This window comes from Microcaecilia unicolor, chromosome 3 (assembly GCF_901765095.1).
Source record: "Microcaecilia unicolor chromosome 3, aMicUni1.1, whole genome shotgun sequence".
Taxonomy (NCBI): domain Eukaryota; kingdom Metazoa; phylum Chordata; class Amphibia; order Gymnophiona; family Siphonopidae; genus Microcaecilia; species Microcaecilia unicolor.
In genome coordinates this window covers 234,214,709-234,227,881 of record NC_044033.1, presented here as the reverse complement: position 1 = coordinate 234,227,881, position 13,173 = coordinate 234,214,709, and the positions used below count along the sequence as shown (strand labels likewise).

The 13,173-nt window shown below is 42.9% G+C and overlaps 1 protein-coding gene across 1 annotated transcript in view; it reads right to left on the bottom strand.

Annotated features, from left to right (window-relative positions):
- Positions 1-11,686, bottom strand: part of LOC115464436 (vomeronasal type-2 receptor 116-like) — a 53,333-nt gene extending 41,647 nt beyond the window's left edge. The window contains exons 1-2 of the mRNA XM_030194817.1: positions 10,916-11,686; positions 7,044-7,271 (exon numbers count right to left, since the gene is read on the bottom strand). Of these exons, the coding sequence (XP_030050677.1) occupies positions 7,044-7,271; positions 10,916-11,686 (999 nt within the window). The remainder of the gene's footprint in view (positions 1-7,043; positions 7,272-10,915) is intronic.
- Positions 11,687-13,173: the final 1,487 nt, after the last annotated feature.

Sequence of the window (13,173 nt, the reverse complement as noted above, 5' to 3'; positions counted from 1 at the left end):
AAGCGGCGGCTTGCTCAGTCTATTGAAGGCAAGCTCCGCCTACTGGTTTTAGTGGTCTACATAGGAACAACCCGTGTCCTGTTTTATTCAACCTCCAAGAAAACAGATCCTGCTAAGTCACGGCCCCTGTGACATGCCGTTACCTTCCTGTGGAGAGGAACCAGTCAAATTTACGGCAGCACGGGGGCTCGCCCCTTTTAAGGTGGGCGAGATTGTGCACGAATAGGAGGGTCTGGAAGAATAATCAATAATCTCCAGCGTTAAATACCATCAACAGAGAAAACAAAAAAATTTTCTGCGGATATATGTAAAATGTCCATATCTAAACGACTGGCAAAAGAAAAAGAACTTTTAAAAGTTTTCTGATCGAATCAGGGAAGATCCCGAGGATCCCGCTGTATCCGTTTTTTATCTTTTGCTGCCCTCCTCTCCGTTCCTTCCTGTCCCCCCCCCCCCAAGCTTTTTACTGTCCGTGGCAGCGATGTCAGTAAAGAAGAAGGCACTGCAGACTCGCCTCCAGCTTCTTCTTGCCCTCTTCACACAGTGTCCTACCTTCTCCGGCAATGCATTTCCTGTTTCCGTGAGGGTGGGGCACTGTGTGAAGAGGGAAGGGAGAAGCTGGAGGCGAGCCTGCAGTGCCTTCTTCTTTACTGGCGTTGCTGCCACGGACAGTAAAAGGGTTAAACGCTTGGGGGGGGGGGGGGGGAGGAATGGAGCTGAGTCGGGCTGCCGGTCGGGGAGCTGAGTCGGGAGGGAAGGAGACCTGCGCCTGTGGGGTGGAGAATAAAAAGGTGCCAGTACGCCCCCTTGAACTTTTGCCGGTGCGGCAACTGGAAAGTGGCGATGGTATCAAAAACGCTGCTTTCGATTATACCAATTTCGCCGCTTTTGCGAGATCGCCGGCCATCTCCCAATTTATGTCGGAAGATCGCCGGCGATCACTTTCGAAAATAAGCCTGCTGGTAACATAGTAGATGACGACAGAGAAAGACCTGTATGGTCCATCCAGTCTGCCCAACAATATAAACTCATATGTGCTACTTTATGTGTATACCTGACCTTGATTTGTATCGTCCATTTTCAGGGTATCGTCCATTTTACAGACCGTAGAAGTCTGCCCAGCACTAGCCCCGCCTCCTTGATTTGTATCTTCCATTTTCAGGGCACAGACTGTAGAAGTCTGCCCAGCACTAGCCCAGCCTCCCAACCACTAGCCCCGCCTCCCACCACCGGCTCTGAGGATCCATTCCTTCTGAAGAGGATTTCTTTATCCTTATCCCGTGCATTTTTGAATTCTGTTACCATTTTCATCTCCACCACCTCCCGCAGGAGAGCATTCCAAGTATCCACCACTCTCTCCGTGAAAAAATACTTCCTGACATTTTTCTTGAGTCTGCCCCCCTTCAATCTCATTTCATGTACTCTAGTTCTACCGTCTTCCCATCTACGGAAAAGATTAGTTTGCGGATTAATACCTTTCAAATATTTGAACGTCTGTATCATATCACCCCTGTATGCATGTTCAGGTCAGCAAGTCTCTCCACATACGTCTTGTAACGCAAATCCCATACCATTTTTGTAGCTTTTCTTTGCACCGCTTCAATTCTTTTTACATCCTTGGCAAGATACGGCCTCCAAAACTGAACACAGTACTCCAGGTGGGGCCTCACTAATGACTTATACAGGGGCATCAACACCTCCTTTCTTCTGCTGGTCACACCTCTCTCTATACAGCCTAGCAACCTTCTAGCTACGGTTAACGCCTTGTCACACTGTTTCATCACCTTTAGATCCTCAGATATACTTAGATATCCTCAGATATAATGTGCTGCACACAGGGATGATGTCAGGCTGTCTAGCGTCAAGGTGGTCTTCCTGCCACCAAACACTACTTCAGTAACATCACATGTGGCAGACTCCCTCAAATACTCCCCCCTCCCACAGCTGCCTAGCACTGGATCTCTAACATCCAAACTAACCTCTCTCTCACTCTCTCTAGAACACACACACACACACAAAGGACATGGAGGAGATGAGAGGGGAGGAAAAAACCACCACGTACACACTCTCTCTCATTCTCTCTCTCTATTGGCTATAAGTGAGAAGAACCCGCTCAAATGTTTGTGTTCTGCTATGCAAAATTTTGCTGCTGGCTTCCCATTTTGACCCTAGCCTTGCACACTCTCTTTCACAAACACACACATACACACCCTTACACTGTCTCTAGCTCACACAGACAGACAGACAGACACACACTTACTCTGTCTCACACACACACACACACACACACACACACACACACACACACTTACTCTGTCTCATACACACAGAGACACACATACATATACACACACTCTCTCTCTTAACTCACTCCCAGTCTCTCTTTCACACAGACACACACACACACTTTCACTGTCTGTCTCTTCCACACACTCACTCACACACACACACACACACACACACACACACACACATACACTTTCTCTGACTCTCTCTCTCTCTCTCACACACATATACACATTCTCACTACACTTGAGAAATAATTTAAAAAAATTGACCGTTGTATTCAGACACACACACACAAGGGACACAGAGGAGATGAGAGGGGAGGAAAAAAACCACCACATACACTCTCTCTCTCTTAACTGCCTAGAAGGAGCAACTGACCCTCCACTGTCACAGGGACTACTAGCACCTCTCTCTCTCTCTCACACACACACACACGGGACAAGGAGGGAATGGAAGACAAAAAAAGAATCATTGGGTATGGAGGGGACGGTAGGGGAGATAAGATAACAACTGGCTCAAATGGTTGTGCTCTGCTATGCAAAATATTGCTGCTGTCTCTTCATTTTGACACTAGCCTTGCACATTCTCTTTCACACAGACACGCGCACACACACACACATCTACACACTCTCTCACACAGACACACACACACACTTTCTCTGTCTCATACATACATATACACACTCTTTCTCAACTCACTCTGTCTCACTTTCACAGACACACACACACACTTTCACTGTCTCTCTCTTCCACACACACACACACACAAACACACACTTTCTCTGTCTCTCACACACACACACAGACACACATACATACACACACTCACTCTCTTAACTCACTCTCACAGTCTCTCTTTCACACAGAGACACACACACACTTTCACTGTCTCTTCCACACACTCATTCTCTCACACACACACACATACACTTTCTCTGTCTCACACACAGACATACATACATACATATACACACTCACACTCTCTCTTAACTCACTCTCACAGTCTCTGTTTCACACACACACACACACACACACACTTTCACTGTCTCTCTTTCACACACTCACTCTCACACACGCACACACAGTCTCTCTCTTCTACACACTCACTCTCACACACACACACAGAGGGGGGGAGGGGGAAGGCAGGAGAGGGGGGGGACAGGGAGGAAAAGGAGGGGGGCAATGGAAGGGAAGAGTAGGAGGGGGAGAGGGAAGGGGGAAAACCAGACTCTCAACCTCTCAAACACACTGTATCTGTGTGAACACTCTGTTTCTTTCACTGTGTCAAACATACGCAGTCTCACACAGACATTCTGAAACACACACACTCACTCACAGATACACAAGCACCCAGTCTCAATCTCTCTGTGACACACAATCGCACACGCACTCTCTCTCTCTCTCTGACACAGTCACTCTCACAGACACAGTTTCTCAAACATACACACTACGAGGAAAACCTGGCTAGCGCCCGTTTCATTTGTTTCGGAAACGGGCCTTTTATACTAGTAAAATAATAAAGAGTAAAAAGGAGGTTTTTTTATGACCAACAATTGGAATGGAGTCAATTGAACCTGATGCTACGTTGTATTAAGAGTGTTATGGCTGAGGTCTTTTACCGGAAGAACAAAGTGAGGAGAAATCAAGGAGGATGTTCAATGAGTCTTTAATTCTCACAAGTATAAAAATGACCGAACACGGCCGTGTGTCAGCGCAAAGGCCTGCCTCAGGGGGTCAATGTGTCTAAATAATATTGAACATAAAGAATAAAAAATATATAAATGATAAGTAATAAAATAAAGTAGTGTATGTTGTGACTGGCTGATATCAGGAATTAAGTTCAAAAGGCTAAAGGATAATGGCGGGAAAAGCATTGAAGGACGGGAGATGCTAAGACATATTACGACAAAGTCTGCTTGTTACTCCCATAGTAGAAAACAAAGAGCCAAACATATGGACATAAAATAAAATGAAGCGCTTACCTTCAAAAAGAAAAACGCTGTGTTGGGCCGCTGATCAACCGGCAATCGTAAGTAATGTGGTACAAGTAAATGGTGAAGTACCAGCGCACCATTGTTTAAATAATGTGAAAGACATCGGCAAGTAATGTCACAGAGTTAAAAATAAAAGAGGAGATAAAAATTAAAATGAAAAACAATAAAAAAGAATGAATGTTGAAAATAGGACTAAAAAATTGATGAGGCGGTAAAAATAACCACATCTAGAGAAAATAGAGCATTAAAATGATACATAAGTAGGACATGGGTCCAGTGGAAACAATAATGGGAAAGTGTAGATGAATTGGCACTGTGGCCATCTGAGCCGGTGTAAAAAATAAAGGCAAAAAATGTGTGTTGCTGAAAGCTGAAGGAAAATGAAAACGTGTACTGTGAAAAACAGGTGCTGTAGTCTCAAAGAACCACTTCTAGGCCACTCTTTGTTTGTGAGAAAATGACAGGCAGAAAATGAAAAGTGTAAAAATGGCAAATGAATAAAGCTGGTTACATTGGTCTGGGAACGCTTATAGTACAGGAAGTGTATGATGTACTAGAATTAATGTATTGAATTAAAAACCATGTAATAAGAGTAGAGCTGGTTGAAATAAAATGATTATGAATATATGTGAAGTAAACGCTAATACCTTGAATGACATTTTATGGTGTAACCATGAAGGATAGCTCTATGTTATTCTAAGGCTAATTATATAAGCTGCTGAATGAAGTAAAACCATTGTGTGTAATGTATGACTTGTGTAAAGTCATGTGGAGATTGTAAAATATACGTGACCATCGAAACATGGTGCCATTCAAATGTTTAAGCTGACAACAGAAATAAATGGAACGATGGCAACTGAAAATGGAGCACGTATGAGCACTAGAAAATATGATGAAATGAAAAATTGGAATGCTATATGAAATGAAATATTGTGTAGAAGGTGTGTTTAAAAAAATTATATCACATGGGGCACAGGGTAGAACATGGGGGACTATCCAATTCAAGAGTGAATGTGTATACAATATGTGTGTGTTTGTCTGGGACTAAAGAAAAACGCTGTAATCAATCTCTGAATTAAGTCCATGGTGCTGCAGGCTATTGAGTAGAAAGATGAACCTCTGTTCTTCTCCATTTAAGATGGTCTCGACATTACACAAGTGAACAAATACCCAGTTTCAAACTACCTTTTGGGAAAGGGAAATGGGTCTTGATATACCGCCTTTCTGTGGTTTTTGCAACTACATTCAAAGCGGTTTACATAGTATATTCAGGTACTTATTTTGTACCAGGGGCAATGGTGGGTTAAGTGATGAACTCCCTCTAAAATCACAGGTCAGGAATCTTTGGATACTGCTAGACTCATCACTCACTCTGATTCCACAAATTCAAACAATCTTAAAAAATTGTCTCTATCACCTAAGCAATTATGACATCTCTCTCCATGTATTGAAAAGACGAATGTGACCACAGTGGTCCATGCTATGCTAACATCATGACTAGACTACTGTAATGCCCTGTATACTGGCCAAACCAAAAAGAGTCTGCATCAGCTCTAATTCAGAATGCTGCAGCATGACTGATAGAAGGCTGCAAGTGGTGTGACCACATCACACCCTTCCTCCAAAAGGTATATTGGATACCAATACCTTACAGGGCTAAATTTAAAACTCCATGTTTGATTTTCAAGACCCTCAGACAAAATGGGCCAGAGTACTTAATGAATAAGTTACCCTTTACATACCTTTAAGACCTCTAAGGTCCTCTCAAGGCCCATCACTATCTGTTCTCTCATCAAAAGAAATTGTACAATGTGATACCAGCCAGTGAGCCTTCTCAGGAGTAGCCCCCATGCTCTGGAATTTACTCCCAGATGGGCTATGTATAACTCGAGACTACCTCTACTTCAGGAAGCAGGTGAAAGCCTGGCTCTTCTCCCAAGCCTGTAATATGTAGGGTGACTGACTATACACTCATTCTGCACCTGTTGCTACACATACTGTAACTTAGATCAGTTCCTTATCTCTTGCTTAACTATGCAAAGAATTTGCCGGGGCCTACATAACTGTCTTATGTGGGCCCCAATTGAACGGCGACCAGCCCCATTTAAATTGGCACCTGATATTCAGTTTCCAACAATTCCACCAGACTAAAAAATATATAACCCAGCTAAAGAACTTTTTTTGTTATTTTTAAATTGCAGTGCTCAGTAGGTTGATTTCATTGAAACCCTTACATTTCTACTGAGTACCTGATATTCAGTGCACTGAATATCTGGGGCTAATTTAGCTGGTGATGATCATGTTTAAGAAAATGCTGACCACTGCCAGATTAATATTGACCCAATAGTTTCCCTAATGGAATGGGTGCAAACTATTTACGTGTTGTAAAATTACTTTCATGAATGAATTTGAATATCAAGCCCTAAAGAGTCTTTTCTAATGGTGACAAGAAAAAAAATCAGTTCAAGCAATGCATTTAACTTTCTTTGTGTAGTATTGAGTGTGAAACATGGTAATGCTGAATTGCGAAGGACTGGAAGCCTCTCAACACTAGTCCACTGGCAGACTTAAAGGTACAATGGAGTTCTATGGTATTTTCTCTTACTATTTTCAACAATTTTGAACTGCCTGTTACTTTATTATAATGAATCAAAATTTTAGGCAGCTAGTCACTCAGCAGCTGTTCATCCTATTATTTCATAAAACATGCATGATGTCTTCCATTTCTTCCATTGCGTTCTACAGTTATTTAATTCTGACCTGGGTGAATGCACTGTCCCATACGATCAACTTCTCATTGATGGTGAAATCCTTCTCTAAGGGATTATAAGGGTTAAAGCTTCCAACAATTTCATTAATCTGTGTCCCATTGGGTAGATGGACCTTATTTATAATGTTATATCCAATGGCTATATCACCATTCTTATCAAAAAAAATATTTTCACCCAGTATGTTTTTAAAGTGGACATTCTTCAGATAATGATGAATCTAAAAAAAATTAAAAAAAAAAACATTTTCAGTATTACTGCTTTCTGCAGAATTACATATCTAATTTTGAGCACATGCAATGAACCTAATTTTAGGGAGGGCTTTTGTTTTAAAACAATGTTAAATTCTGTGCGTGCATTTAGAAACCTTATGAGGGAAAAGGATTGATCAATTCTCTATGCTTAAAAGCTTGCTGCATGTATTACAAAGTGTTGGAACTGCAGTTTTTATTTACTTGTTCAGCTTGCGGCACTAAGTGTTTGGATTTGTGCTGCTAGACATGCCTTCGCTCTGCTTTGTTTTTTTTCATTTCTATAAGCTATTTTCCAGACTCCTAATGCAGGCCCTACAGCCAAAACATGGTCCATGTCGAGTCGAATGAAGATTCACAATAAAAGATTTTGAAGCATTTGTTGCTTCTTTGTCGTCTCAACTGTTTTGCTTGCCTTGGACTTCTTGTGGAGGATTTCTTTTCTGTGTTGTACACCAAGGAATCACCAGTGACTTTCACTAAATCTGCAGGTTTAAAAATAGTTTATGGACTTTTCTCCAGGAACTTGTCACATCTTTTCTAAACACATCTATGCTAACTGTTTTTACCACATCCTCCAGCAACAAATTCCAGAGCTTAATCACTGAGTGAAAAAGAACAGCTTCAATTTACTTTAAATGTGTTATTTGGACTTACCCCTAGATTTTATATAGAAACATGACGGCAGATAAGGGCCATATGACCCATTCAGTCTGCCCGTCCTCTGTAACCCCTAATACTTCCTGTTCCTAAGTGATCCCACATGCTTATCAAATGCCTTTTTAAATTCTGGAACAGTCCTGCCTTTTGAAAGAATAAACAACCAATTCATGTATACCTGTTGTACTCTTGTCATGTTTTTATAGTTCATTTTCCCTCAGCTGTCTCCTCTCCAAGATGATTAATCCTAACATTAGCCTTTTAGGAGGCCTCTCTATCATTTTGACTGTCCTTGTATTTTAAGGTGCTTTTATCCCTCCCAACATGGTGGTCCACCCACCAATAACTAAGGCTGCATCAGTTTGCTCTTTATTAGATACCTTATTTCATATCAAGTATTTGTACAATTAGCAGATCAGTGGTATCTCACTGGGAATACAGAACATTGCTACACGAAATTACTTCTATATCTGAGACTCCAAAGAATATACAAGCAACATGTACAATCAATTGCTTATGGGAATACAGTACCACAGCTACACCCACCAGAGAGGACTTAACAAAGATGTGGGTTTTCTAGCCCATCACAAACCATAAAATTCTACTGTATTGTCACCATGCATCTATCCTGTCTCTCATCCACCCAGTTCCCCGTTTCTCACCTAAGCCACCCCACCCTCTTCCTATGAGACTGTCACTGGAATGCTTTTGTGTTTCACTTGTATATACTGTTATTTATACATAAGTACATAAGTAATGCCATACTGGGAAAAGACCAAGGGTCCATCGAGCCCAGCATCCTGTCCACGACAGCGGCCAATCCAGGCCAAGGGCACCTGGCAAGCTTCCCAAACGTACAAACATTCTATACATGTTATTCCTGGAATTTTGGAGTTTTCCAAGTCCGTTTAGTAGCGGTTTATGGACTTGTCCTTTAGGAAACCGTCTAACCCCTTTTTAAACTCTGCTAAGCTAACTGCCTTCACCACTTTCTCCGGCAACGAATTCCAGAGTTTAATTACACGTTGGGTGAAGAAAAATTTTCTCTGATTTGTTTTAAATTTACTACACTTTAGTTTCATCGCATGCCCCCTAGTCCTAGTATTTTTGGAAAGCGTGAACAGACGCTTCACATCCACCTGTTCCACTCCACTCATTATTTTATATACCTCTATCATGTCTCCCCTCAGCCGTCTCTTCTCCAAGCTGAATAGCCCTAGCCTCCTTAATCTTTCTTCATAGGGAAGTCGTCCCATCCCCGCTATCATTTTAGTCGCCCTTCGCTGCACCTTTTCCAATTCTACTATATCTTTCTTGAGATGCGGCGACCAGAATTGAACACAATACTCAAGGTGCGGTCGCACCATGGAGCGATACAACGGCATTATAACATCCTCACACCTGTTTTCCATACCTTTCCTGATAATACCCAACATTCTATTCGCTTTCTTAGCCGCAGCAGCACACTGAGCAGAAGGTTTCAGTGTGTTATCGACGACGACACCCAGATCCCTTTCTTGGTCCGTAACTCCTAACGTGGAACCTTGCATGACGTAGCTATAATTCGGGTTCTTTTTTCCCACATGCATCACCTTGCACTTGCTCACATTAAACATCATCTGCCATTTAGCCGCCCAGTCTCCCAGTCTCGTAAGGTCCTCTTGTAATTTTTCACAATCCTGTCGCGATTTAACGACTTTGAATAACTTTGTGTCATCAGCAAATTTAAATTTAATTACCTCGCTAGTTACTCCCATCTCTAAATCATTTATAAATATATTAAAAAGCAGCGGTCCTAGCACGGACCCCTGAGGAACCCCACTAACTACCCTTCTCCATTGTGAATACTGCCCATTTAACCCCACTCTCTGTTTCCTATCCTTCAACCAGTTTTTAATCCACAATAGGACATTTCCTCCTATCCCATGACCCTCCAATTTCCTCTGTAGCCTTTCATGAGGTACCTTGTCAAACGCCTTTTGAAAATCCAGATACACAGTATCAACCGACTCCCCTTTGTCCACATGTTTGTTCACTCCTTCAAAGAATTGAAGTAAATTGGTCAGGCAAGATTTCCCCACACAAAAGCCATGCTGACTTGGTCTCAGTAATCCATGTCCTCGGATGTGCTCTGTAATTTTGTTTTTGATAATAGCCTCTACCATTTTCCCCGGCACCGACGTCAGACTCACCGGTCTATAATTTCCCGGATCTCCCCTGGAGCCTTTTTTAAAAATGGGCGTTACATTGGCCACCCTCCAATCTTCCGGTACCACGCTCGATTTTAAGGATAAGTTGCATATCACTAGCAGTAGCTCCGCAAGCTCGTTTTTCAGTTCTATCAGTACTCTAGGATGAATACCATCCGGTCCAGGAGATTTGCTACTCTTCAGTTTGCCGAACTGCCCATTTCTGATCTGAAGAAGAAGGGCTACCTTCGATAGCTAATCAAAAAATGTATTAAGTTAGTCCAATAAAAAAAGGTATCATCTTATTTTCTTTTCTATATTTTATTTCTATTGATTACCTTTGAAAGTGGACTAACATGGCTACTACATCACTCTACTCAGGGAGGTATGAGAAAGAGAGAGGCAGAAGGGGAAATGTAGCTCAGCCTATGAGCTGCACTAACACTATTTGTGATGATCAGAAACTTGAATCTTGGAACCCTGTAATCCCCCAACCAAAATAAAGAGAGATTATTTAAAAGACAGAGCGCAAGAAGCTGCAGATGGTTCCAGTGAACACTTAAAACAACACTTGTCTGCTCTTATCTCCACATTGGGGCATAAGGAGGAGGCAGTGCAGAGTGTTTTTAACAGACTTTTTCTGGCAGAGGGGATGGGATCATTATGATTGCTAAATCACATTATCAAAGCTAAATGCTATCTTAAGGTTCTTAAAACCATCTACCAGCCCTTAAAAATAGCATTCTTCTAACTTATGATGTTACCTTCCATGGCAAAGAATCCAAAGATCTGTGACTTCCTCCACTCCGTAAGGTAGTGTTTCCAGTGTCAGACATGATCATATCGTGCAATGCATGTGCCACAGCATATACAGCATTGTAAACACTATAGCTGCTACCAAAATATTTGGCTTCACAGTGTAAAAAGAAAGGTGAGGTTTGATTAGTGCTGCAGGATCTTTTAATGCTTTTGGGGCACCGACTGTCACACAAGCCCCTCCACCATTCCAAAGTATGATTTGTACGCGGTAACAGGATAGGATCCATTTCACGGACAAATTTTAAAAAACTTGGAATATTTTTCTTTGCTGCTGTGAACGTCAATGTGTTGTTCTTCGGACCCATGTGTAATGGAAAACTTGAAGGAAAGTCCATTTCAACTGCACAGATCCAGATCTTGCCTGGTATCCTTCGAATTTGAGTATGCTTATAGAGACTTGTTGCATACAGTTTATCACTATAAAGAATGATCACGTTAGCTGATGATGCATGAATTTTGTCATAAATATGTTGTGCCTCTTTTGGTGGGATGCCATTGATGTGACTGAAGATTTCTATAAATGCGATGCAGCCTCCATCCTGCTTGATCTCTTCTTTCAGTGTCTGAACAGCTCTCAGGCTGCTGTCATCATCAGATGCAATGATAATGACCCAAGTCCAGCCAAAGTACTTCAGTAACTTGACAGTCCAAGTAAGGAGAGGCAGGTCGCTGGGGACAGTTCGGTAGAAATAAGGAAACATAACAGCATCACTCATGGTAAGACTCTGTGAACTGTAACTGATCTAAATAGAAAACAATAATGAATTGATCACTATCTTTGATATGTTTAGATTATATTTATGACCTGCTGATTGAAAAGGTACCAAAAGTGGAGTTACAAATAACAGAGATAAAGGCCTGAGGCAGGGGCGTAGCTACGGGTGGGCCTGGGTGGGCCCAGGCCCACCCAATTCCAGCCCAGGCCCGCCCAGCGCCAGCGCCAGCTCCCATTGCCGGCCACTGCTGCTTTTCCTGATGAGCAGCAGGGCCGGTGCCCGGCGCTACAAAAAGAAGAAGCGTTCAGCTGACTGAGCTGAGCGCCAACGCGTCGCTAAGGACAAGAAAAAATGTTTTTAAAAAAATGCGGCACCGCAGGCAGCCTCGAAGCATTGGCTGCTGGCTCTGTGCAGGCTCCTCCTGTCTCTTACATCACTGCCCCTTTAGCGAAGCAGGGGCAGTGACGTAAGAGACGGAAGGAGCCTGCAGAGCCAGCAGCCAATGCTTCGAGGCTGCCTGCAGTGCCGCGTTTTTTTAAAAACATTTTTTCTCGTCGGGTTAGCGACGCGTTGGCGCTCAGCTCAGTCAGCTGAGCGCTTCTTCTTTTTGTAGCGCCGGCCCTGCTGCTCATCAGGAAAAGCAGCAGTGGCCGGCAATGGGAGCTGGGGCTGGTGGGCCTGAATGGGAGAGGGAAAATGGATGGCAGGATGGGGAGAAAGAGGAAAAATGGAAGGATGGGGAGAGAAAGAGGGAAAACAGATGGGAGGATGGCAGAGAAAGAGGGAAAATGGAAGGATGGGGAGAGAAAGAGGGAAAACAGATGGCAGGATGGGGAGAAAGAGGGAAAATGGAAGGATGGGGAGAGAAAGAGGGAAAATGGAAGGATGGGGAGAGAAAGAGGGAAAACAGATGGGAGGATGGCAGAGAAAGAGGGAAAATGGAAGGATGTGGAGAGAAAGATGGAAAACAGATGGGAGGATGGCAGAGAGAGGGAAAATGGAGGATGGGGAGAGAAAGAGGGAAAACAGATGGGAGGATGGCAGAGAAAGAGGGGAGATGGATGAAAGGATGCAGAGAAAAAGGGGAGAGTGGAAGGATGTGGAGAGAGAAGGGACACTGAACAGAAAAGGGTAGAGAGATAGACACTGGTTAGAAGGAGGGAGAGAGACATTAGATGGAAGGATCAGGAGAGAGGGTAGATGGGTGGAAGGATGGGGAGAGAAAGAGGGAAGACGCTGGATGGAAGGGTAGGGAGAAAGAGGTGACACTGGATGGAAGGATGCAGAAAGAAAGAGGGGAGACTATTGGAAGGATGGGGAGAGAGAGGGGAGACACTGGAAGGATGGGGAGAGAAAGAGGAGAGCTGCTGCATGGAAAGGGGGAGTAGTGAAAGATTGGAGAATAAGAGGAAGGGGCATGGGGAAAACAAGGGTGAGAAAAAGATGAAAAGCTATAAGTAGATGAAGGAAATTAAAGAATGGATAGT